Source organism: Lissotriton vulgaris, chromosome 11, assembly GCF_964263255.1.
Source record: "Lissotriton vulgaris chromosome 11, aLisVul1.2, whole genome shotgun sequence".
Classification (NCBI taxonomy): Eukaryota; Metazoa; Chordata; class Amphibia; order Caudata; family Salamandridae; genus Lissotriton; species Lissotriton vulgaris.
This window is the reverse complement of record NC_141699.1, coordinates 782675805-782703520: the sequence shown is the minus strand read 5'-3', so window position 1 is coordinate 782703520 and position 27716 is coordinate 782675805. Positions and strand designations below refer to the sequence as shown.

Here is a 27716-nt window from a genome sequence, read left to right as displayed (position 1 = left end):
AGAAATACCTTGTCTTCTAGTACCTCAGGAGGGAGACGCAGGCTAGGGATTGTATGCCTAATTTGCACCCTGTTCAGAGACACTAGGAGGGGATTGTGCTCAGATATCGTCCTGGCTAAGTACTCGCTCAATGTGATCCCCACATGCACATCCGGGGAGCAAAGAATGGAGTCTAAGCGGATATGCAGCTCATGTAGAGCGGAGAAATAAAAGTATTTCCTCTCCCCGGGCGATGGGCTCTCCAGCTGTCTGTCAACCCCCAATGCTGTTGCCAGTTGCGTCAGGCTTCCGCTACCCTGTGTGTAAGAGCATCAGGGAGGAACGGATGAGATCTGTCTTAATTAATGTCAGTAATGCTATTAAAGTCTCCCCCCAAGAGCATGGAACCGGTCAAAACCTGCGCCAGTGTCTGTGTGAGTTGAGCAAAGAATGCCGGCTGATCAACATTAGGGGCGTATACACTCCCTATGGTAATATCCCGGCCATCAAGGCGCCCCAACACCACCACATATCTACCTTCAGGCTCTATTATCTGTCAAACACATTGAAAGAGGGCCCCCGCTCTCACCCATATTAGCGTCCCCCTCGCAAAAGCTGAGTACATGGTATGAAACACCTGTCCCCTCCAGCAGCGCTGTAGCGCTGCTCCTTCTGTTTCCGTCGGGTGGGTTGCTTGTAGTAATGCAATTTGTACTTCTCTTCTTATCAGGTAGGCATGTATGGCGTCTATTTATAGTGTGCATCCCTCTTACATTACAGGTCATACATTTGATACCTACGGGGGAACCTATTCCAGAATCACCAGTTCCTGTCTGTGTGTCTCTCCTATAGTGACATGCCTGACCCCTATCCAACTTTCCCCAACAGTAAAAACGCCCCAACTCACCTTCCCCAAGACAGGCTCACGAGAACAGATCCCCATCCAAACCAAAGTAGTCAAACAAGAAATATTAAGTGATGGTGCGTGCTCCGCTCGCGATGGACCCAGAACCCCCCACTGGCCCACCCACCCCCATGTAAGGAACCCTCATAATACCAGCGTGTCCCCTTTCAGTGCACTCTTCCAGTCTCTGAGGCCAAGGGCCAGCATTATTCACTCGACCATCCTTGTACCTGCAGTCCAATCAGCCGAAGATTCCATCCGCTGTCTGTGGGGTGACGACCGGTAGTTTATTTTCTGAGAGCCCATGTACACTGCTCTAACTTAAGCTCTCTGATCTGCTGCACTCTGGGTCTGTAACATTGCTGGTCGGACTGGCATCACCCTGGCTAATGTCCACCACCACCGCTCTCTCGTTCCTGGCGCCATCCAGCAGGTGAGGTGGGACCTCTGAGGTGGCGAAGAGGGGGCCGACCATGGTCGTGTTGAGGGCACAGGTGGAGAGCGTGGTTCGTTGCCACGGCTAGTTTCCAACCAGTCCCAAGCGTCCCGTGGGGTGAGAAAGAAGTGCGTCTCCATATCTGCAGACACCCGAAGTCGGGCTGGAAACAAAATAGCATAGGGGAGATGAAACTGGTGCAACTTTCGTTTTACCGCTAAGAAGCAAGATTTTTGCCGCTTTACCTCTCTAGTATAGTCCGGGAAGATCACCCTGCTGTTCCCTATCTGTAGGTTCTGCTTCTCCCGGGCTTGCTATAAAAGAAAATCTCGATGATGTAGTAGTCGTACCACTAGTGGATGGGGTGGGGCACCAGGTTTAGGTGGTCTAGCAGGGACCCTGTGGGCACGCTCAAGGGCATAGAAAGGCGGAGAGGCCCACCGGGACCACATCTGTTTTTAGCCACATTTCCAAGTACTGGACAACATCAGCCCCCTCCTCTCGCTCCGGTACTCCCACTATGCGCAGATTATTCTGTCTGGCCCCTCGCTGTCCTCTGCTCTCACCTCTAGTATTTTGATCCTGGTTTCCACCTCCTTCAAGGCATCCTGCAGGTTGGAAACCTTATCCGGAATGTCCTTTATTGTGTTCTCATTAGTTGCCACTCTTTCTTTGAGTTTGCGGTGCTTGTCTTTCAGCAGGGTGAGATCTGTCCCTATGGCGTTCATCTTTGTCTCCAGGGCCTCCCGAGAGGAGGTCAATGCCTGCATTATGTCCGCCAGGGTAGGATCTCCGGTCGCCTCGCAGACGCACTTTCCTCTTCATGTTGCTCCGGGTCGTCCATTGCAGGACCTCATATCCCTTTTTTCTGGACACCCTGCCCATTCTGCCAAACGTCGGTGTAAGGGTTTTGTAAGCCTCAGTTGCGCAAGCACAGGTTGGTTTGAGTGCACTCCAGTGGGCGCAGTAACGTCGGGTCCCCAGTCTCTGCTGACTTTCACAGGAAGCACAGTCGTGTCACTGTCCAGTAGCTAGTAGAGCAGTCTCCTGGGCCAGTCCTCTATGGGTGGCCTCTGGGGAGTTTCCGCAGGGAGTGACCCAATCAAGGGCAGCGGTCCAGCGGCATGTAGGGGATCCACAATTCTGCTGTAGCGCAGCACTGTCTCTGGGGCGCCTCTTAGGCACAAGGGCCTGGTCCGGCGCTATCCACTCAGCCGGTAGACCTGTGCAGTGACCAGCAGACTCGGGGCATGTGCCGGCCAGGGCTCTTAGCCAGGGCTTATAAGCGCGGGGCGGCAGTGTGATTGCGGTACCTGTGGCGCTACTCAGGCATGTGGGCAAGCTCCGCGTGCTCCCCTCCACCGGTGGGCCGTAATATCCCAGGTCTCCCCGTCTCTTGTAGACCCCGCCACCAGGACTCCCAGTCCGCCCCTATGCCCAGACAGCAGTGCGGCTGCCTCGTCTTCAGGCCATGTAGCGCAGGACGCCGGGTCAATTTCTCGGCAAGTCCGTGCTGGGAGGAACAGTTGCGGCGGTTAACAGCCTCGCACCGCCATTTTGTAGTCAGGCATTCACCCCGGGCCTCATGCAGGGCGCGCTGGAGTGCTCACCTGGATTTGACTGTCTCCTATGGATGTACCGCCCAGACACCATATGTCGATTCTTGGCAGTGGGGGCAGCCCTGTAGTACACTGCCCCGTGTCGGCGCCTATTCAGCCCTCCATGCTGCCATTTTAATGTCAGGTTTCTGCAGCCATGCCTGTATGTAGCACGCTCCAGCCCGCACCTCGACCCTGCGACGCTGTCTAGGTGCTCCGCAGGAGGATTTTTGCCTGTATATCATAACCAATCGCCGGTTAGAGGCCTCTCCGGTCGCTGCCGTCCATTTCAGCATTTTATCCCCATTAATGTCGGAGCGCGGCCGGAGGCAAAGTCGCCGTTTTCACTGCGTTCCGCAGCTCCAATTCGCAAGGGCAGGCAGGGCAGCACCAGGTATTCCGCCACGCTGTCCCGTGGCAGTGGTTGCATTAAAGTTATAGGATCACTTGCGGCGAAGGGAGCCCACTGAGGAGCTCCGAGGTCCGCTGCCTTCTACATCGGAGCCAAGCCACGCCCCCTCTTTCATAGATTCACATGCTACCTACCCACCTCCCCGTTTAGACTCCCTGCCCTCATACCTGATGAAAACCTTTTTATATATTTATATTTGATCCACTTCTCCAATACCCAAAGGGAAAAGGGAGGCTGTCAACTGCAAGCATCCAACCTATTTTATTTTCACCAGTACACAACACAAAAAGTGGCTCCCCAACGCGTTTGTCTCCTGATCTTACTCATGGGTGTAGCTGGCAAATCAACTTGTCATGTGACTGTTGTCCTTTATACTAACAGCACTTCCAGTACGCCAGCCACTCGGAGTAGCAAATGATGCATTGTGGTCTGAATAGGCAAACAACGAATCATGTTTTAATAAACAGCAACCCAATTAGAATACAAGTTTAGGTATAAATGTCACAGTTCCTAAAATTACTTTCAATAAGTTCACGTTGGTCATATCCATTAAACAATCACTTTGCTTGCAGTCCCATGGATAGCCGTACTGCAAAGGCATACACTGGCCGTCTATGCAGTAGAATTTGCAGCAGCACTAGTCACCTATGATTCTCCAGGCGACAGTGCTTACATTTGCGAGGTGTTGTCGTGATCACTGGGGCACACAGCCTCTTGCTGTCAACATCCATCTGAAGCCCCCGTAAAAGGTTTGCACTCTGGAAAATCAAGGGGGCCTGAGGTGGCCCACAAGAAACTGAAGCGGAGGGTAGGCCGTTTGGAATTTACAGTGGCACTTGATCAGATATTCGGCATATCACCAACCACACCAACAAGTGGTTTACAGATCAACTCAACATTGCACACAACTGCAACCATTTTTTTAGGACATAGCACCACTCTCACCGAGCCAAAGATTACTGCTAAATGTAATTACCTTAAAAATGCAGGGTCCGTTATCTTCTCAAATTAGGCAAGCATCAAGAGCCTGTCCATTCCCCTCAGCTCGACAGTGACCATCAATAAGGGGGGTATTAATCTTAATTCAGTACTCCCTCAGCTGGAATCTAAACCCCGAATAAGAAAATCTGTTGGGTCCCCGGAGCTTATTAGAGGGTCGCCCCATGAGGAAGGGGCTCCAGTCTCCCCTAACACTTGGGACAGGGCAGGGGCTCAGTCGGGTACCCTGGGTCATAAATCTTGGTGCAAAGAAAGTTAAGGTAGGACAAGAGGACAAAGAAAAAATAAAGATATTAACCAGTAACGCTGCCTCAAAACCAAAAACCGAGGTGGACCTATTGCAGCCCCCATCCAACTCATCACTGGGAGGGGAAGACTTATCCCACCTAATTCACCAGCTAGAAGAAAAGAGAGGAAGAGGTTGGGTAAGGGTGTTCACGACATCAGTGTATCTCTGCCAACTGGCCAATCCGAGGAACTAACGCCACTCATGGACGCTCTGAAAAAGCTAGTAAGCAAAAAACCACAGGCAAGCGGACAAATCCAACTAAAAGATTCTCACTATCTTACAAAGGATTTATCCGATCTCGGCTCCAAGGAATGGGAGATCATGTTGTCATCTTATGGAAAAGAAGCCCACAAAAACTCAAGCCCTTCAGCTGCCACAAAAGAGGAAGCCAAGGATCAAGAAGTGTCGATCTGGACCATATTCCCCGGCACGGTCGGTGGACACAATGTCCTACCAAGCTTACAAAATGGACATACATGATCAGCCTAATAAACACCTTACATCAAAAAGATCAAAAACTGAATAAAACTGGCTCAGGCAGACTTTGACCACCCTCGCCATACATGCAACTGCTCCCCAGTCTTGGGCAAACTAAGTGCTCTTCTGGAGGTGATGACAAAGCTAATGGGCAAACTGAAAGAAATATTCAACATCAAGCCCCCAATATCTAGAAGCGATACCGCAGAAGAGGTGAGAAGAAAAAAGACAGGCCACCAAGATGGGCAAAGTAATGGGACAAATGCTGAAAGTCTCAAGGACAATTCTGCACCCTCACTTGGGCAAGACAGGTCACATTATGCAGACAAAGCATATTCCAAAAGCAAACTCTCCAAAAAATGGAAGGGCCACAACAAAATTCGAACCTCGAAACATAACCTAGTGCTGCACCTGCTGTTTCAAACCCGTAATCGTGCAGATCGCACCGCTTTGCACAAGGAACAAACCCAGCCGATTGGCCCGGAAGGGGTGCCAGATTGCCAAAATCAAATCTCAGAACTTATGCCCAGGGAAAGGACTAACATCACGGAGTCCACCGAAGCACGCCCACCACAGGCGCTGCAGACCTAGACATGATAGTAAAAAGGGCCCCGCCACTAACCATGCAAAAGTTATCAGGTAAGACAGGGCTGCCTCTGTCCAGTCCCCGGTCCCCGGTCGCCTGGACGACTATCTTGTCAGCTCATTGGAACAGACCTATTTAGCCCCTATCTGGTCACATTGAGGAATTCGACCAAGCAAACGCCATGCAAAACACCATTGTCCCAGCCATAATGAGTCAAAAGGAGCCCGGAATATCCCTCAATCCACCCCCCAGGGCTGCAAGTTTGATATTGGTTCTTAACCCGCCTGAAGGGAGCCCACCTCCAGTCCCCAGGAACCGGTTCACTTTAACATCGGGAACAGGTACCTCTTTTGGCCTAGAGCAAATAGCCCCAGACAGGCTCACTCCACTCGCTCCCCTGACTCAGGACATTAAACTGCCTGTCAGAGCTCACGATGGTCATTCAGACACAAGGCAACCAGAAACCTGAACCGCTTGCACAGTATTCTACCCGGACTATAAGTCCAGAGGTTCATTCAACATCCTAAAACCTGGTAACATCCTTAAGCTAATACGAGCCACAGTGGTGCTGGGAGATGTCGCATCACATGAGATTTTATTAATCGAGTTCATTGTGCCCGGGCACTACCAGAAAAATGAATCCATGAAGCAAAGCTGGCGAACCACCGAGTTGGCTATGAAAATCTTGAAATATGTGAACTCCTTCAAGAAGTGGGGGATTGCCACCGCCAAAGAACCAGGTTATCCCCATCTTCTTGAAAGTCTGTTGGACTCGTTCAGCTTAACAGCTCGGTCCAGACGGGTTTACTCTGTCCTTAGAATCTCCCTAAGCAAAACTTTGGTAACTCTACCAGAGCAGATAAATCAAACTGCCGGTCCCGAAGGAGCTGGTCATGGCTATCAGGGACCTTGAACTCAACCAGACTGTTAAGGTGACAAACCAGTATTCAAACTGCACCTTCTGAACGACCATTTAAGATATGCTCCTGGAACATCAGTGGTCTGGTCAACAAACTGAGAAACCAGGACACCATCTCCTATCTAAGCTCGTTTGAAATCATCTTATTGCAAGAGACTTGGTCACAGATGGCTCACCAGCAGGAAGGATACACCAATCTTCACATCCCAGCAATTAAACAACGGGATTTCGGCCGCAGAAGCGAAGGCCTAGCAATTTGTGTCTGCGAACAGTGCTATCCATTCCTGAGCAGTGACACTACAGGGCTGCAAGTAGGTGGCACTTTGCTCAAAACTGCCAACGGCCAGCCAAAGAGACTAACTTTAATAAATGTTTACATTAGTCCCAACTCGGGCTCAAGGGCAGCTCTCTTAAAAAAAAAAAAAACTGATCAGCACGGTTCTAAATCTCATATCAGAAAACCCCAGTACAGATATTATAATATCAGGAGACTTTAACATCTGGCTAATGACCAACCTACCCGCAAATGAGAACACAGACGCAAGATGACAACTGGGCAATACCACCACAGGCATGTCCGGGGTGGTATAAAGACGACCAGAGAGGACTGACCCTCCAAAGAAACCTGGAACATATTGGTCTGAGAGCCCTCAATGGTCGATTCCTCCCCGACAAGCCACCTGGCCTCTGCTATCTTACGAATACTGGGACCTCCCTAATTGTCGACACATTTGCCAGCTTTCCCTTACTGAATAAAATAACTTCATTTGGGTTCAGGGGAAAAGTGGATATTGACCACCGCCCACAAGAGCTTACTTTTAACATCAGGCTTGGTATGTATAATGCTGTAGCGGACCAAGGCGTTGAAAGGTATACAAACAATCTCAAACACACAAAGTGCTACATTAACATCCTTCCAACAATGTGTGGATTTGGGGGGCTTGTCAGAAGACCACCCAAAGGTGCAGGGTCACCCTTCGTCCACGGGTTCTGAATACAAACAGAGACCAACACTGGAGCACAGAGAGAAAAGATGTTTATTGCATTCTCATGAGAGAGCATCAGCAACAGACACCCATAGCTGTCTGAGGAGGCAATCTGCCGGGATCCTCGGTTCAGTATCTTTTATACCCCTCACCCCTACCCCAGGAGTACAAAGCGAACAAAGAAACGATGATTGTACAAACAGTGGTAACATCGATAAAATTAGCAGGAAAAATACCATAATTATACAAACAGGTTATTGTGATAAAATCGTCAGATTGCAGCCGCTGAGCCCCCGCAGGGTGTAGCGCGAAAACTATAATTAGACCACAATCAGAGGTCAATCTGATAAGTCAACAGATGGTAGCTATTGGACACCCCGCAGGGCGTAGTGCGCAGGGTGAAGACGATAAGCATCTGGAAAAATTCCTGTCCGACTGGTTGAGCATGAGTTGGTCAGTTTGTGGCTGGTCGAGGCACGAACAGGGCGTGGGCGTCTGTGCAGGAATGAGGCAAATCAAGAGTGAAGCCCCAGAGTGTTTGTGATACAGAGAGGGAGTCAGTAATGAAAGGTGAAGCGCAAAATGGTGGAGCGAATGGCAAGATAACACATACTTTTCCACATCTGGTCACATAAGCCAAATTATTTCTAGCCAACATCGATAACTTAGAGGGAAATCCAGTCACTAGCTGGGCAACGTTCACCAAAAACCGATAGACTGGCATGCAAAACCAGTACTGGTAAGACAAAGCTGCATGCCATACAAGGCCCAGGATCCAGCCACATAATAAAAGCACAAAAAAAGATTAATCAACGGTGGAGAAGCTTAAAAAGGTCGCCAATTGCCCCAAAATTAATAAGCAGCTTGAGGGAGGCGCAAAAACATCTGAAGGTGGAGAAAAGGGAACATCGAAGGAAACTGGAATTTTTTTCTGCACAAAATTGTTTTAGGACACTTGGACAAATAACTCTGCAAATTGCTGGTGCACTATAAATGGATTGGGCAGTACTTTGCCAAAAGCAGCCTCTTATAGCCAGCGTGGTACCATTTTTTGCATGAACATTTCAATGAGCAATAACCACTCGATAAATCTCACATGCGGGGGGAGTTATCAGTGGCTTCTTGACAGTAATCCAACCCATCATGAAATTCACCATAAAAGGATATTATACTACTTGAAAGGAGGACTGGAACGGGTGTCCCGGAAGTTGAAGACTACATTTACATTCTCACCCATATTAAGACCTTCTAATGGAATATTACCATTTGTAGAGGAAACAGATGCATCTTCATTTACCATTCAAGCAGTGTTGTCTTAATGTGATGTTTAGACTCCAACTGTACATCCTCTACCTTATTTTGTTAATAGTTTTTGGGATAGAAACGAATATATAAAATCTATGAGAGAGAACTGTTGGCCAGTAGATAGGATTTGCCCATTAGATACCTTATTTGGAATTAGTAAATCCCAGTATCCCCTGACTGATTGATCATAAAAACCTGCTGTACCTTGCCCCATGAAATGTGCTACTGCGAGGCATGCTAGAACAACATTCTTCTTTAGGTTCAACTACTTAACCACATGCGCGCTAGTCTTATTCTGCTGCTGTGCTTGCTTTTTAAAAAACCCATTATTCATGACGAGCTGGGCTCGTCATCAGTGTTTGAGGAGGCTACACCATGACGAGCCCAGCTCGTCATCAGCCTCGAAGGGGTTAAGCATCTTTCAACCTGGTAATAGAGATGTCAAGGCAAATGTTCTCCCGATAGCCAGAAGGCAGACAAGTTCACCCTTCCCCTCCAACCATTCTTTCGCCTGCCATTGAGAAATTAAATGAAGTTGACGATAATTTAAAAGCATTTAAACAGCGTGTTTTAAACAATGTTTCCAGGGCGCCGTGCTGACATCCTGCATGATTCAGTAGATAGCTTAAATATATCCTTTGAGTTAAAAAACTTTTTCTGTAAGAAGGTATTAACTACTTTTTTTTCTGAACTAGGTTTTACTTTTATTACATTGTTGTCATTCTAGAAAATCTGACCTGGAAAGTGCTGAACTAATTAATTTTTTCATTTAATTTTTTCCGCCTTCATTAAAGTAACCATACTTATTAAAATAACTCCTCCAATATATAAAAAACAAAAGCTGAATTATTTGTTTGAACATTTTCAGAAGATTGTTTTCAGAAGAAGCAAGGTGGAATAAAAAGTATGGGACGGAAACTTTTAAAGTAAATTTACAGAAAAGCCCGTGAGCAAAATATTTTAAAGAAAGTGAAAATTGAATGCCAAAGGTGATCAGCAAGATGCAGGTTTTCATGTGCAGTTTGAGTCAGTGGAAATAGATTTCCCAGAATTATGCTATACTTGAAAATACCAGATGAACAGCATCTGCATAGATGAGCAAATGTAGTTAGGTTGTGTAACGAAAATGTTTCTTGTAATGTTTTTAATAAAACTAATTACCATCAAACAGAAAAATAACCAATTTCTAAATGTTAATTAAAATGTAACTAGCCAGTGGAGGGACCTAAAGAGAGTTGAACTGAAGGGAACGTTTGAATGATAGAAATATTTATGTTTTGAACATGAATATTAGAACCGAAGTTTCATGTTTTTGAGAAGTACAAAAGCATGCGAAATTCTGTAGACCGGTTGGTACCATCCACGAAATGAGAATACACTCTACAGAGTCACTGCCCAGAAATGGGCTGGCCCATATATTTAAAAAGCTCATCTCAAGCAGTTCTCAGCTATCCAGTGCACAGTTAATCTATGAATCCTGTAGGAGAAAGTGTCTTTAAAATAGTTGCAGTTTAAACCGGTACTGAAGCTTGAGACACTCGTTTGGTAAAGTCCATGGACCAGCTATTGAAAGATTTCTTCCTCATTTGGATGTAATCCTGGGAATGGATGTGGCCTAACAGCTAGAGCGGTCGACCTGGGAGCTGAATAACTGGGTTAGAGTCTCGGCAAGGATGTTCAACGTCCTTTGATTCTAGGCAAATAACGTGAGATTCCCCGTGCCTTACAAACAAATGTCCATCTGTAACACAACTGGTACTCATGTAGGGCCCTGGAAGTAGAATGTGAGCTACTACCATCTATCTGCCTTATTTTTATTAACATTTATGCAGCCAGAAACCCGGTTTAAAACTACCAATTATTCAACTATTAACTGGTGACCAGAGCAGTGTCCTGCTGGCTTCTGTCACATTGCCTTATTTTGTCCTGCTATGAAGCGGAATACTGCATTTTGAACTTTTTACAAGAGTACACTCTGAACAAGTACCAAATGCTCCTCTGGAGTTCACCCCAGCACCACAAGGTTGGCTTTTTGACCACAAGATAAAAGGAAGATTAGTTTTAAGATTTTTCATTCATGAAAGATTTTTGTGAACATGCACCTCGCACCTACCTAGCCTGACTCTCCACTTCTTCCTTCAATACCACATTTCAGGTGGTTTCCATAATGCACTGTATTTTTGGTGGCACATACTCTCAATTAGGCAAGTTTTTAGATGGACACTGAAGTACTCTTATGAACAAACTTTACCTCGTTACTCTATACAAACATAAGTGCACTACTGAAAGTCTTAGTAAGTGGACAGTCATTCAGGACCCCTTCCCCCCCGAAAAAAAACAAAAACTTGTAGGCAACCATCCTCCATAGTTTCTGAAATCTGGAGACTGTTTAATGAAGAGATTATCCGAAAACTAGCCACTTTAAAAATGTTAGCACGTTTTCAGTATTCACAATTCTGTTGGTTATTAATGTGCATATGATTCTAAAACATTCTTACTAATGTGCTTAACCATTTTAAGTGAGAGCTTTGTCAATGAGTAGGACTACTTTGGAGATTGTCAGTATGCAATTGCACGCAAAGATGGTGGGTTAAAATAGTAACTTCTTTAAAGAGTTACTGATTTACAGCATTTTACTGCTGTAACGCGATTAGCTCGTCCAAGCTCCATTAGAGGCAACACAGACCTATTGCAAGTCTGAGTTTGCAAACGGGTGTTCTGACCTTTTGTTTGTTTATTTTCAGCTGCAAGAAAACCAAGATGAAATAGAAAATATGATGAATTCTATTTTTAAGGGAATATTTGTTCACAGATACCGGTAAGAGAAGAGATTAATACATACATACGATTTTTTTGGGCATCCCGTTGACTGTAATTTTGTTTGCCCCATGAAAACAAAACTATTTACGCTGTGCTTTACATGTGATTCATTTTCTGTATTGTATTAAATATCGATTTCCTGAACTGTTAAGTGGCACACAGCAACGCATGGTCCATACAGCTTGACTTTGCAGCTCCAATTATATGATCAGCACCTTTCTAATGCATCATGTAATCTCTACTCTGATTTCTTTAGCTACAATTGAGACATCAGTAAAGTAAAGGCACTCTTTATCCACTGCATTTTTTAAATTCAATGTACACAAAATTATGCTTGAATTAGCCACTGTTAATTACTCTAGCCTCATCCTAGTCCATTGTTAATTTGCGTATCGTGAATACTAAGTTTTTTTGTTGCAGTTTTATATAGCGCATACTTCCCTCGTAGGTTTTGGCGAACTTGACATGAGCATCCGTTTATTTGCACTAGATCACATTCTTTTTGTAGGCACAGGGAGATTAAGTGACTTCTCCAGAATCACAGGTATTAGGGCTCAGTAGCTCTGACTCCAGTGGCACTGTGTTTCTATAGGACCCAAGGTCTCCGCATATCTGTCCCAGTTAGGACATTGCTGTAATAATGGCGAAACTGGTCTTTGATATCTTGTTTTCTGGTTCAGTCCGGGATTGGCAGTTCAGGCTGGACTGTCCCTAGTGGAGCAGGGTCAAGACCGATTTTAATATAGTTTGGTCCAAACTGAGGTGGCTTGATGTGCACAATATCAATGGGCTGGGAGGCGGCCCCAGATAATTTCCAGTAGCTGAGATTAATTCGTTCCGTTGCTTTTTTGTATAGGTTTTTTAACGAAATCCTGAATCTATATTTTTGTAGTGCTAAAATGACCGAAAGCAAGCTCCTTATAAATCAATCCTGCTGCTAAGTGTATGAGAGTGTAAGACGTAGAATGTGTTCCGTGTTTTTAGCTTAGAAGTGATGTTCTCAAACTACCCGTGATTTAAAGTTTGAGACTTTCCTACCCTTTGACTGCTTCTTTAACATGTCTGGAGCTACCGATAACTAGTCTTATGTACGTGCAGAGAGTTTGATTATAGATCATGGTAGCCGAGCTTTCATGCAGTCTTGATTTTCAATGCATGCGCTAAAACTTGGCTCTTTGAGTAACTGTACAAAATCATGCAGGCTCGTGGTTGCATTCCGTTATAAGTGTGAATTGTCTGTTTTCTGTTTTCTCAGACTGCTGCCAAAATATCTCCCCTAACCTAGGTAGCTCCTTTATTGCCTTCCTTTTGTGTAAGAGCAGCATTTTTATACTTACGTTGTCACCTTTTCTGTTCTATTCCTGTTGGACTACAGACGAACGATAGGAAATAATCGAAATACTCAAATGGGGCACAGTTGCTACAGAGCCCACCCCCGTATTTATAGAAAACCGGATTTATTTCTGTGTTCAGTTCTAGGTTAGCTTTTTAAGGATGCCCTTCTGGTCTCGAACCATCAGTTTACTTGGATGTATGCGGGTCTGCCAGTCTTTCAGAAGTGCATACAAGACTGGACGAAAGCATCCAGACATTCATGCCGTCTTTCCTGCCGTGAAGCTGGAGAAGGAATTTGAAAGTTTGAGAGAGAGAGGAATGATGAAATCTTATTGTTTTTCCTATATTTTTGCCTAGTGCCGTTGTTTGCATAAAATATACAATCTTATTCCTGTGACTGGTTGTGTAGAATACCCACACACTTCTCAAGGCTATAAAAGAACCCTCACCTTGGAGTTTCATGGATGCTCGAGGCCCTCTCCCATTCGAACTCTAGCTAGTGCACACTTTCCGTGCAACACTTTGTCATACAAGGGGTAGAAGCAGCGTATGTATAGTATAAGGATGTCTGCCTTTGCTTTGAGCACAGTCAATATTCCTTTATGCGGCTGAAAAGCCATAGAAGCGTAAAGACAAATACACATAAAATAAGCAAGGCACATATTGACCAACAGGTAAGAAAGAAATAATCCTAAGATTAACATGATAAAACATAAAAAAAAGCGTTGCAGCTAGTAATTGCAAAACAAAGTGATCCATATATTTTCCTAATGCTTAGAGCACTTCTAATATAGTTAATCACAGCATACGTTTGCAGTGATCCTAAATTAGTCTTACCAGGCAAAACTGTCTAATATTAGCCTTACGCAGAATTGATACTAAGAAGAATATAAGCATTACATTGCATAAAGTGCAAAAAAAACTAAAATAAGTAGTGCTGTGAGTTGAAAAATTATCACAGACACCGATTTCAAAACCAAGGATCTCTGTATAAAGAATGCAACATAAAGTGCAATGTGTTAAGCCATAAATGGCGGTAGATAAAATCTATACTGTGGATTATGAATTAAAACTACATCTGGTTCATGTGTCATGGAACAAAATTGTCCTCACCCCATTGCAAGATATCAGTACTGATGTATCCCATTGAACTGCACAATACAACCAAACCGGTACGCATTTGGTCTTGTATTTGAATCCATTTCTTTCCCCGGTTCATGGTCTACCCTCGAGGAAAATCGGAAGACTGCATCTGCAGCTCTTTGAAACTGCTGAACTCTTAAACTTAACAGAGGTCCCATGTTAAGGCTAAGTCAATAAATATGAAAACTTGTTGGCTTGACCCCAAACAATATGTCCTGGGTGTTGGGCGATAGGAATTCCACACCCCTGCTGTCCATGCAATACCCCATTCCACAGCATATATTAGTTGGGTTTTAAGTGCTAAACTAAGTCACCTGTGAGCAGCCGTTCTGGCCTGAATGTAACCCCTAATAGGGTAGGACCTTATCACTACTTTTTCAGTTGTTAAAATTCATGATATTGCAGTACATACCATGTCTAAATCTTTAATGATGCAATGTGGGTCTGCATCAGTAGATCCACAAGCCTTCAGTGGTCCCCCATTTCTGGTAAGTTGTTTATAAGTAATATTCGATCTAGATCTATTCTATCTAATTTTAAAGACACGCCACTACTCTTTGACTATTCAATGAGGACATTCTTTAATGTTCCACAATGGCCCTTAGATCTAGGTTAATTACTAAGGAAAGAGAATGGTAGCTACTTATACAATTACTAATGACACTTAATTTGTTAAGCAGCAGAAGATCTTACGATATTAAAAGTAAATCAATAATGCTTATTTTTCCATTAAATGATTGAGTTAGGTAGGCACCCACATGGCCAAAATCATTAGCAAGCACCAAATTATTTTTTAATAACCTACAAAGTGCAAAATGGATTATATCTTCACTAATCCTATCCATAAAACCCCAGAGATACAAACAACTAAATTCACAAACCGGAATCTTAAAATCTTCGGCCCACACAAAAGATGCATTTTACAATTCATAATATAACCAAAAAAAAATAAAGTTGGAAAATTACATCACACAGCCTTTGGTTAAAAATGTTATAATAAAACTTTAGTAGTAGTCTGTATTAAATAATTAGCTACGGACTCCTGCAATATTCCAGGAAAGAAAGTGAAGAACCCCTTCCAGATTTACTCCATAGATTGAAGAGATCAGTCTTGGCTGGCAGTTAACTCTTGAGTGTCCAGTGTTAAAGCCGGCGCAATCATGACTTATTGGGGAGCAAACTTGGTCATAAGCCTCCAGAGTTGGAAGCCAATCTACCTCTTCCAACGAATCTGAAAGGGTGAAAAGAGTCTTTGTAAGAAGCCGAAAGCAGGTCTGGTAGGTGACCTCCTTTCTATTACTACTTTGTGATGCTGACTGTGTATTCTAATTTGTATTCCTCCCAGTAGATGTTATGTTGCTGTGGGGGGGAATTTGTGAGCAAAATAAGTTTCTCCTTTTCTAACTTTTCTCGTTAGTAGCAGCAGGAGCATAACCATATTTCCAAGTGGGAACTACTAGGCTATTAGTGCAAGGGCGAAGACTGGACTGAAGGTTCACATCTGAGTGAGCGTTCATTTTATCCATCAAGATTTGGAGTTGGTCCTCAATACCATATTTACATAGAAATGTCTTCTCACCTCTTCTACTCTTATATAGAATTGGTCTCAATTCTCCATTAATTCAGTTTGCAGACATTAAAGTCCGTAACGAAATGATCCATTTGTTGGTTATCATGAACCTTACGAAAATGTAGTCCATGATTAGCACTGGATTCATTAGCTGATTGTTCCTTGATCATCCTAGGTATTGTCTTGTGCCCCTCCCGCCCTTTCTTTTTAATAGGTGAGGAATTGGAAATAGCCAGCTGACCTTCAATACCTCCAATCTGTAAATCATAAATAGCACAGTAATTCAGTATATGACTAGCCCCCTCCAGTCTTATCTGCTGACTTATCAGAAAAGATGACTGCCCCCATTCCGCTGAGTCACATTCTTGGCTAGATCTATTCACCAATGACTCAGTGGGCAGCTAGCATGATTGTCTTTGGGCGTTGTCCGATCTCAGTATTTATTGCACCCCTTACTGAGTTTAGCTTTCCTTTTCCCCTTGTTTAAGGCAATAGATTAGTTGTTTACGTTCAACTTTAAATCACTTGTTGATCCAATAGGCCGAATCCTGGTCATGGAGCCTAAAGAGGTGGCCAAGCGCAGCTTCCTCTGGGCTCGGATTGGTGCAGACGGCCCACTCTTTGCCCAGGCAACACCTAGGCACACACAGTGCATGTACCAAGCATAGGGAATTAAAGGCTTTCTATGAAGCGCCTGTGCCTTGGTGCCCCGCCTCATCTACCTCCCTCTCAGCCAGTAGAGTTACCTGTGAAAGGTGCACTTGAGGCATTTTTATAGACTGTAGCAAGTGTAATTTCATACGTGTTGGCATTAAACCTTATCCATTATGTTCCCAGTGTTCATAATGAATACAGCACATGCATGATTGTGCTTGCCCTTGACCGAAAATCGTTGCAACTGGGACACTGAGGATGCTGGGCTTTTCCGTCCCAACATATGCTCTGGGCCAGACACTTATGATTTTCTAATTCCTCTGGAGAAGAACTAGGATTACAGGTAACTGACTTTTCATTTAGGCAGATGTATAATTAAAAATAAGTGATTTACTGAATTATGTCGGACCTGTTTTAGTGGCATAGGCAACATGCTCGTTTTCCATCAAAGATATTGAAAGTCAGATTGTACTTTAGATTAGGTACGTCATGAAGTATAAAGTAGATCATAGTATGTCTGGGGGCTCAGTAGACTATTCAATGTACTCAATGAATCTGTTTGACCTCACACGTTTAAATACCAGCAGGCTCACTCACCCTTTCATTCTACCAATGTCGATAAAATGAGCACCATTGAGTTGGGTAAAAATATACAGCTGGGTCGTCCCCTCCAAGAGGCACAAGAATGAACGTGAGCTGAGCTTTACAAGTACACCTTGTTACATGTTATGGGCATTTTCCTATTGGGGCTCTAAAGAAATCATAGAATATAAAATTAAATGTGAAATGTAAGACGGTTAAGGCCAAATAAGGGAAATGTATCTTCCCTGATCCAAAAACGGTCAAAAAGCATTTTGATGACTGCTCAGTTCAATTAAGTCTCATACAGGTTAGCATTTACTGTCGCTTTTTGCTTCTAAAATAGTATGTGGGGAAAACATTTGAAATGTCAACCAACCGTTCTCACTATGGAATCTATGAAGGATCCTGCGTTTTTAGTTTTCCATCAGTGAAATTAGTGGGTACCGTCTCTTAAAGCAACACGTTTTCTAATGTCCTTCCTTGTCTTAGTTTAAGTTGATACACTGACTCAAGCTGCTGGGTGGGATCTGCTGTCTTTTTCTCGACAGTTTATCTGTTGTGTGCGTGATAAAGGCTTCTTGGCAGTAGATGTGAACTTTTCCTCTCTTAACCGTAACAAAAATTATCTGCAGGCCTTGCTTCCCCATTGTGATGGGAATTGTCGCTCCGGACATTGCAAATAAATTGAATTTCTGAACGAGACTGCCACCTAATGGTTACAGTAACACATAGCCTGCAAGGAGCCAGTAAAGTAAACGAACTACTGAAGCTTGGGCTTTCACTATCCAGATGTTCACCTGGATTTATCCCGTCTTGTTAAATAAAAAAAATATATATATTATATATGTGTTTATATATATATATATATGTGTGTGTGTGTGTGTGTGTGTGTATATATATATATATATATATATATATATATATATATATATATATATAAAATATCTTTACAATCCCATCACATCTTCAGTTCTCTTTCAGTTCTTTCTATATATTATATATGTGTTTATATATATATATATATATATATATATGTATATGTGTGTGTGTGTGTGTGTGTGTATATATATATATATATATATATATATATATATATATATATATATATATATATTCTTTACCATACCAAACTTCTGATGAAAGAAGGCGCTGACTCCGTGAGTTTCAATTCAAACGTTTTTATTCCTTAGCTCAGTTACTGCTCAGACGCGTTTCGACGGACTCCTGCCGCCTTGTTCACTAACAAATGCATGCTGACATCAAAGGTTATATATACATAAGCACATTGCCAATGATTGGGTAGGCTCAATTTTTGCTAATGGCAGTTGCTATAGTTACATGGTTACACCCAAGGTGATGACGCTGCCTTATACATGACTTGCACATTACAACATCACGGAAGTCTTTCTACTGTTACTGTTGAATTCACATATAACAGAATTGTGCAGCATATTTGAACAACATAATTCGTGCTTAAATTATAATGTGTGATTAATTGTGTCCAACATTGTGTGAAAACGAACATTTCAAACTCCCTCCTTCCACCGATTTATGGTGCATGTTTGTCAGGCACAAATGACAGCGAATCCCGTGTGTTCCTACATACAGGGTGGACATATAAGCATAGTGATTGGGTCGGCGCTGTAACCTCATTGTTTGCCAGATTCCTTGGCGCACTCTGAAGGGGTTGCCGAGCACTCTTGCTATCCTGACCCGGTGATTCCTAGAGTTAACGGTACGTGCGCCCTGTCTGGCCCTTAATCCTACCGCAGTTTAAACTAATGTTTAGAGTTTAATGTTCCTGCTGAGAAAGGGATAGCGAGCGGGACCTGCCACTATTGTATTTTATTACAAGTGCTGCTTGACAACGGGGGGTGCCTAATGTTTGGCATGGCGTGAAATGTTTGATGCACTGTTGTATGTCATCTCCCTATATTGACATTTATGTGCGCAGTGTATTTACAGTGAAATGTTAAATAAAATGCAGTTGTTCAAGGGTACTCGGGAAAGTGGAAGCGGGCAGAACGCTTTGAAGTGTTTGCTTAAATGTGGACACTAAGGGCTTCATCCGCATTCACACCTGAAGGGATCTTGGAGTTCAAGAGAACTATATATCTTGACTCCAGGCGGCGTGACGCAAGTTTTCGATTACCACCTCTTGGGTTCTTGGGGATGCTGTCTATAACAAAATATGTTAGACCATCTGCATTGCCCCCATGGGACTCATGAATGTGTCGCGCCACTGGGTATGCTTGGTCCAGATTGGCAATCGCGCTCAAGTGTTATATATATATATAATATCTTTTTACAATCCCATCACATCTTCAGTTCTCTTTCGGGACTCTGTTTTTTTATCCGGTTTTATTTTACAATCACCAGTGCCTGCTCAGGGGGTCCCACAAGGACCCAAAAGAATTATAAAAAAAAAAAAAAAACGGAGGATGCGCTCAGGATACTCTCAACCTGCCAATAAAAAAAACTTGGTCTCCCGTGCTAAATATGCTAATTTGCCCCGGGGGGGGCCAAATCCCGGGGGCATCATAGAAAAATTGTGTGGGAGGGTCCCAATCGCCCCCACACTGCCCCGGGGTCCGCCACCCCCAGGGCTCTAACTTAATATATGCGGGGGGCTTACGGGGCTAACCGGGGACTGCCATCCCCCCTGGGCTTGTTTAAAATGTGTGAGGGGGCTCTCAGGCCCCCCCAGCCCCGGGGACCGCCACCCTCGGGGCATCTTCAAAATGTGGGAGGGGGCCGCGTGGCCCCCCTCCTGGAGCCTTGTCTAGGCCCTTGGGACCGCCACCCCCCAGGGCCAGCTCCTGCAGTGTTCCGGGGTGCCCACCCCCGGGACACTGTAGTTTGCAATGACAGGGCGGGAGCCTCGCGGGTCCCACCCTGTCATTGCAAACTCCTATCCTATTTGGAAGAGAGGGCAGGAAACCTGCTCTCTCTTCCAAATAGGAAAGCATATTGCTTTTCCACCAGGGGAGCAGCTAACATGCTGCTCCCCTGGTGGAAAAGCAATGCTGGCTCCCACAGGAGGCGGTGAACCGGCTGGAACCGTGGGGGGGATTGGGGACTTCCCCCCCCCCCCCCCCCCCCCCCCCCCCCCGGGCCCCAACGAAGAGGGCCAGACCCAGGGGATGGGGTCCCCGGGGTTAGTAGTGACCCGGGAGGGGGCTCAAGCGGCCCCCCTCCCCCCAAAAATATTTTTTTTAAAAAGAAACGGCCCGGGGGATGGGGTCCTTGGGGCCAGAACTGGCCACAGGAGGGGGGCAAGGCAGCCCCCCCCCTCCAAAATAACAATGAACAAAAAAAGGGCCATGCCCCGGGTGATGGGTTCCCAGGGCAAATTATGGCCAAAGGAGAGGGGGGCCTCGCGGCCCCCTACCTGATTTATTTATTTTTAAAAAAGAAAAATTGGGGGCAGGCCCTGGGGGATTGGGTCCCCAGGGCCAATAAATTAGAAAAAGGGAGGCTACACAGCCCTCATTATTAAACAAAACAAAAAAAAACGGATCGGCCCGGAGGCCACGCCCCCTTCTTGCACCACCCTGCAAACGCGCCCCCTGGCGCCTTTGCAGATGGGGAACTAATTCCACTTGAATACTGAGGGTCCCTGGAGGCCAACTAGCCCACCAGGAACCTCCAGTATGCGCCAGGGGCTGCGTTGCAGAGAGGTGTTCTGAGGCCATGCCCTTTTTTACACCCCTCTGCAACGCAGCTCTGTGGCTCTTACTAGAGGTACCTGGTGGGCTAGTTGGCCGCCAGGGTACCTCAGGATTTAAGGGGACCTAATCCCCCAACTTAAAAACGCGCCACAGGCGCGTTTGCACAGTAGTGAAGGTAGGAGACGGGGCCTGAGGTGATATGTGTGCAAACACACCCTGTGGCGCGTTTTAAGTTGGGGAATTAATTGCTCTTCAATCCAGAGGTACACTGGGGGCCAACTAGCCCACCAGGTACCTCCACTAAGTGCCACGGAGCTGCGTTGCAGAGTGTTGTAAAAAGGGGCGTGGCCTCAGAACACCTCTCTGCAACGCAGCTCCCTGACGCATACTGGAGGTACCTGGTGGGCTAGTTGGCCGCCACGGGACCGCAGGATTGAAGAGTAATTAATTCCCCAACTTAAAACACGCCGAAGGGTGTGTTTGCACACATGTCACCTCAGCCCATTCCTTCACCATTGTACAACTATTCCTCTAAAATCAGCCGAACTACGAATTCTGATTTACTTACCTGTTATCAGGAGAGAACCCAGTGCTGCATTTTTTAGCCCAGCACTGACCCTGAAAAGTAATTCTAAGCGTACTTACCAGTAACTTGTATTTCCTTCCATAGGAATCCATTGTGTGGTTTTCACCAGAAAAGTTTCTAAGTGTCGATTTTTGAAACGTAAAAAATATTCCTCTAAAATCAGCCGAACTACGAATTCCAATTTACTCACCTGTTATCAGGAGAGAACCCAGTGCTGCATCTTTTATCCCAGTACTGACCCCGAAAAGTAATTCTAAGCGTACTTACCAGTAACTTGTATTTCCTTCCATAGGAATCCATTGTGTGGTTTTCAGCAGAAAAGTTTGTCTATTTTCATAAACTAAAAATATTCCTTAAAAATCGCCTGTATGATTTAAACACATTCTTTCAATTGTTTACAGGCGATGCACCAGTGCTGGATCCAGGATCCACCACTGAGTAAGAAAAACTAACGATAACACTACTTACCTGCTAAGTGAATTTTCTGCCATAGGATAACATTGGAGATTCTATGTGAAAAAATTTCTGTCAACTTTTAAAATACAATAATATTCCTTAAAAATCACGACTGTAACCAAAACGCTTTTGCTCAACTGTTTACAGGAGATGTCCAAGGACTGAATCTAGGGTCCAGTCCTGTGGTTAGAAAAGTAATCCATAAAGTAACGAATTGCATTTGACTAGAAATTCACATTGAGCTCAATGTTGCATTGTATTTGAAATTGTATTGTATTGTATATAACATTGATAAAGAGCAACAAACACCCCACGGGTACCCTGGCGCTAAAAAGATACGTGAAACACAGACCAGCAGGAGCAAGAAGGATGACTAAAGATGAAATGCAGCCTATAATGAGCATTACTGAAGCCCAACAGAGTTAGTTTCTAGAGAACAACCAAGTTTTAGTCTTTTTCCTGAACAGGGACAAAGTACTACATTGTCTGATTTTCAGCGGAAGCTCATTCCAGAGCTTCACAGCAGCGAAACTGAAGGATCTTCCTCCCAGTCTGGCACTGTGAAACCTGGGTACACTTGCCAAGTAAGCAGAAGAGGAGCGAAGACTCCAGGTAGGTCCCAGACCAGTTTCCTCTGCAATGGCCTAGGACCAAATCCATGCAGCCCCCTGAACCCAATACAAAGAGATTTAAAAAGTATTCTTTGCTGCACAGGGAGCCAATGTAGGTCGGCTAGGCACAATGAGGCAGAGGAACCCCTTGGTCTGGAAAGGGCTAGTTTCACTGCTGTGTTCTGAACACGCTGCAGTCTCTGGATTAGATATTTGGGAGATTCCAGCAATAAGGCGTTACAGTAGGCAAGTCTACTCAGAATAACGCCTTGAATAATCAAGGCTCTAGCCATAGCTGGAAGCAATGGAAGAATCTTCCTTAGAGCCCTCATAAGGCCGAAACAGCACCCCACCGTCTTGTTCACTTGAGTCTCCAGTGACAAGTTGGTGTTAAACAGGACACCCAAGTTACGCACCGTCCTAGATGGCGCCAGAGGAGTGGAAGTAGCGAGAGGCCAGAAGTTACAAGGAAGAGGCCGGGGGACCTTCCCAACTGCACAGTGTATAATTTCGGTCTTACACAAATTAAATTGTAAGGAGTTGTCACGTAACCACTGCGCAGTATTATGCATACATGCATGAAAATCCTCGAGCGTTAGGTTGGATTCCATCCAGGGATAGAATGATCTGAGTGTCGTCAGCATAGTTTACCACCTTCACATTGTGGGCCCGAATGATATTAATCAGAGGGCTCAAATAAATGTTGAATAAAATTAGGCTAATAGCCGACGCTTGTGGAACCCCATGACAGATGTTTGTGAAAGCTGACTGGAATGGAGAAAGAGCCACTGTCTGACACCTGCCAGATAAATAGGATTGAAACCAAACCAGGGCGGTGCCCACTACTCCCGCTTCCTCTAGACGTGCCAGCAGAATATCATGACTGACCGTGTCGAATGCGGCAGACAGGTCAAGCAGCACAAGTATTGCTGATTGTCCCCTGTCTGCCATCTGATGCAGATCGTCCATCACGGTCCGTCACCAAGGCCGATTCAGTTCCATGTTCTGGACGAAAGCCGAACTGTACATCTGCCAGGCAGCCAAAGCGTACTAGGAGGGCTGACCGAGATTTGCTGACCATGCATTCCAGAATCTTCACTGGATAGGGGAGGAGAGAGATGGGCCGATAATTACCCAGGCAGGTAGGGTCAAGAGTGGCCTCCTTCAAGAGTGGTGTAACTATCGCCTATTTCAAACCAGATGGTACTACTCCACTAGAAAGTGATTGATTACAGATCTTTCGGAGCTTAGGGAAGAGCTCTAAGGCAAATTCCTTCCAGATTTTATGTGGAAGGGGTCCAGTGGGGTGCCTGAGGAAACACCCATGGCAAGCCTGCCTAATTCCTCTTCCGAGAGGGTCTCAAAATGATCAAGAGGACTCAATTTATCGGCTCTTTCATCAATCGGTGTATCTACGTGGGACGCTACGCCCACACTAGCCATTAAGGGTACTGCCTTAGAGGTCATGCCTTCTACCCCCCAAGACATGTAATTTTTTAGCCCAGTGATAATAGTAGTAATTTTATCCTTGAAAAAGGTTGCTAAGTTATCACAGAGATCATGGGAAGGCAGGATCGGGTTATGTAAACACTGAGGATTAGCAAGATCCTCAACTAATTTGAAAATGCATTTAGACTTATTCGTTGAATTCAAAATGACTCCTGCGAAATATTCCTGTTTGGCGGCAAAAATGTCTTTTTTATAAAGGGATATAGCCACTTTCCAGGCTAACTTATCCTCGTCTGCATAGTGCTTTCTCCATTTTCTTTCTGCCTGTTTACATTTTAATTTCAAGTCCTTAAGTTTGTTGTTGAACCACCTAGCGGAGAGTCTTTTTTAGAGGGGCAGTTTGATTGACAATTGCATTAATATGACTGCAGAAAAGCGTATAGTTCTCATCCACTGAGCTATGTGCATCAAAATCCTCTTTAAATGGGAGCGTTAAACACTGTTGCCTTTCCCAAAAGCCTCTTCCAGTCTCTACTGAGGAAATTCCCAACATCCCTCAGGGCGGTAGCTCAACGGCTAGGGATTTCAATCAGAAATTTGATCAAATAATGATCGGTCCAGTCTACAGGGAGAATCTGCATATGATCAATAGCCCTTTCCTCAGTGAAAACTAGGTTGAGCATGTCCCCCCCTATATGTGTAGGTCTAGTCACTCCCTGAAAAAGGCCCAGATTTTTGCAAGATTGAAGAAGAGTATGGTAAAACGTATCTAGGGTCCCATTATGCCAGAGATTGAAATATCCTGCAATAAGCATTCTCGACTGGGTAACAGCCATATTGTTAAAAACATCTATCAGCACATGTAATTGGGATAGATTGACTGCACGGGGGGTCTGTAACACACTATGCCATCCAGTAGATGGCCCCTGGGATCTTTTAGAGAGAAACCCAGGAGCTCAAATTCCTCCACTGCATCAATGTCCAAAGGGGCAAAATCCCACCCTTCTTTGAACATCAAGCCAACTCCACCGCCCCTACCAGTGACTCTGGGCTTATGCAAGATTTTATACCCCGGGGGGCACGCCAATCCTAGTTCAAAAGCAGTGTTAGTAGAAGACCAGGTCTCAGTCATGAGTAATAGGTCAAGGTGATGTGCTTCAGTGAGTAATTTGATCTCTATAGCATGTTTAGGAAGAGATCTTACATTGAGTAAACCACAGACCAGAGCTTCCTTACTAATGAAGTCGGACTTAGGACTGGCAGAGTTCTCAAAAATGGGCATGCCTACCCCAACACCACCATTCTCACCTAACTCCCGCAATGCCTGGCTTGAATAACACAGTTTCTTGGCCTTACGGGCAGCATCGCTGGCGCTGTGCACAGGATGAGCCCAGGGCTTGCCTTTGGCCCGCCGCCGGCGCCCCGCCAGGGCGCCCGCTGCGCTACCGTGAGCTTGCCAGCATAAATATCCGATGTGGATGTCAGCTCCACATCTCATTAATTCTGATTGGCTACCCCGGGGGAGTGGTATCAGGAAGCTACAACGAAGCTTGTAACGCCGATATCGCTGGTCACAGCGAAGTGCAAATTTTAAAAAACACAATTTTAAATTCTAAATAGCATTCAAAGTTAAAAACAATAGGAGAAGCTCCCTAAACGCTGGGCAGCAAACACAAACTAAAACCTGTTTTAAAAATTGTTGCCCATCGCAACAACTGTAACTACTGTACTTAAAATTCTATTGCGTATTTGCAAATTATTTAAACTAAAGTAATTCATTCTGAGAAAGTATATTTTGTATTGTAATTAGAAAAAATCTAAAAACAAATAGTTTAAAAACTGTAGTAAATCAGTATAAAAAAAATCAGTATAACAATTAATACATTAAAATTTTTCATTTACAAAACCTTTGAAATTCACTGAAAAAACATAGGTTTCCGGCCTGATATAGTTAGAAATTAGCTTTAAAAAACCTCTGTGATGTCACTGACCATGTCATGAATGATGTAATATGTGACATCATCAGCAGTGGTTTGGGGGCCTGCGAGATGTAGTTAGTACAACTAATTATATCGGAGCAATTTCAATGGTTTTGTACGAGTGAAATGTCCAGCTAACTATAACACCCCTAAAACCTATGTTTTTTTTCAGTGAAATTCTAAGGTTTTTTAAATGCTAATTCCGAACTATATCAAGCCTGAAACCTATGTTTTTTTTCAGTGAATATTTATATATATAACATTGGGGTTGTCAGTGGCTTTGATATTGTCCCCAGATCGAAGGGTAATCCCAAGGACTATTAAACTTGCACTCAGGGTGTGTACCTGGCCATTTGCAGTCCATGTTAATAGATTTTATTACACATTTCATTCTATATCACTAGGTAAGGTGAACATCACTGATATTATCCCTATTTGGGATACATAAATGGTTACAGGTGGCTTCTCAGTGAGCTACTCCTGAAGGAAAGGGGAGTGTGGTGGTGAGGGATGTAGCATACAGGTGATCACAGATCTAGTCCACAGTCGTTCATGCATTCCTTTATTGCTTCTGGGTTTATTTCTTTGTTACCGGGCCAATTGATGTGTCACTGTGTCTACTTTTCACAGTGCTGGCTGTACTCAAAGAAGGCCCACTAGATCCGTTAGTGTTTAAAGAGCTGCATCCACTTCTTTCCGTATCTGTAAGTACGAGATTATTGCTGTGTCCATTGTAATAGTTGTTTAATAAAAATACTCTTTGTAGTGTTTGTAGTTCCCTGTCTTTCGAAGTTATTTTAAAATTTCTTGGAATGTGGACTTGCGCAGTAGATGTTAATTCCCAGGAAGGTGGCCATTCCCTTGTAGCTTTTGATATTAAAGTTCTTAAATATTTTAAGGTTTTTTTCTCCTCCATTTGTACGAATGATGTAAGATGATAAAGATTGTTTTTTGTCACTGTTGGAACATAAGAATAGTTTCTGTGCGGTCCCATCTGCTTCTACAATCATATTTAGCATGTAGATGTTTTCCGCTCTGACAGTGTAACAATGACATTGGCCGCCGTCCGTGATTCTGAAGGAGTGTTAAATATGTTCCTTCATATTGTCACAATGAATATACGGATGAGCTGCTTCACTAGTTATTAAAGCTGACATATTGCTTTAATGTTAATTGCCGATTTTACTTCCAAAAACCTCTTGGACACAAATGTCGTTGAAGTTCAAGCATTGTACACCTTTACCTCCCAGGAGAGGAGGTTATTCATTTTTGCTTCATGCTGCAGACTAATGACTTAGTCAGTCCATCCAAAACAAAAATGTAATGAGGCCAAACCTCATTCCAGTTTGTCTCTGTACCTTTGCAGAAAGGAGATCACGCATTCCCAGCTATATCTTTTCAAAAATAGAAAAAATGTTACATATTTTCTATTAGACTACTTTACATTGTAAAGGGATTCTTCTCTTCACAGTGGTCTGAACATTTCGAATTTAGTATCTATGGGGGGTGGGTGTTCCTCCTGTAGTATGAGGTTAGTCCCTTATCTTCATTCCCTTCTGACTTAAGAAAATAGCAAATGCTGAGGTACTTTAAGAGAATTGAACCAATTCATGAATAAGATTTAAAATGATTTTGGTTCAGATCTTCTCAACTTATTCAAAAGGAGATGTATTTTGTCCTTGATCTAAGCATTCATATATTTTATTGGAATTCGAACATGTCTCTCAAATTCCATGTCCAAGGTAGCTAGCAGCAATCTTTATTTCTCTTCATCTTTATGGCCTCAGCAATGCACAACAGTGTTCTTTCCAAATACACATCAGTGTTCGATCCTCATTTGAAGAGTTTGTACATATGAATATTTTGATACTTGCTGAAAAAGCTGAACTCTTTATAGTTTGTAGGTTGGTGTTGTAAATTTTAAGGAATTTAAAACTCTGATTGGTTCTCATGTATGATGTTTTGGACAC

The 27716-nt window shown here is 44.1% G+C and overlaps 1 protein-coding gene across 2 annotated transcripts in view; it reads left to right on the top strand.

Annotated features, from left to right (window-relative positions):
- STAG1 (STAG1 cohesin complex component) overlaps window positions 1-27716 on the top strand; it is a 1379617-nt gene that overhangs the window by 682535 nt on the left and 669366 nt on the right. For both annotated transcript variants that reach the window (XM_086943907.1, XM_086943908.1), the window contains exon 9: window positions 11635-11708. In XM_086943907.1, the coding sequence (XP_086800033.1) occupies window positions 11635-11708 (74 nt within the window). The remainder of the gene's footprint in view (window positions 1-11634; window positions 11709-27716) is intronic.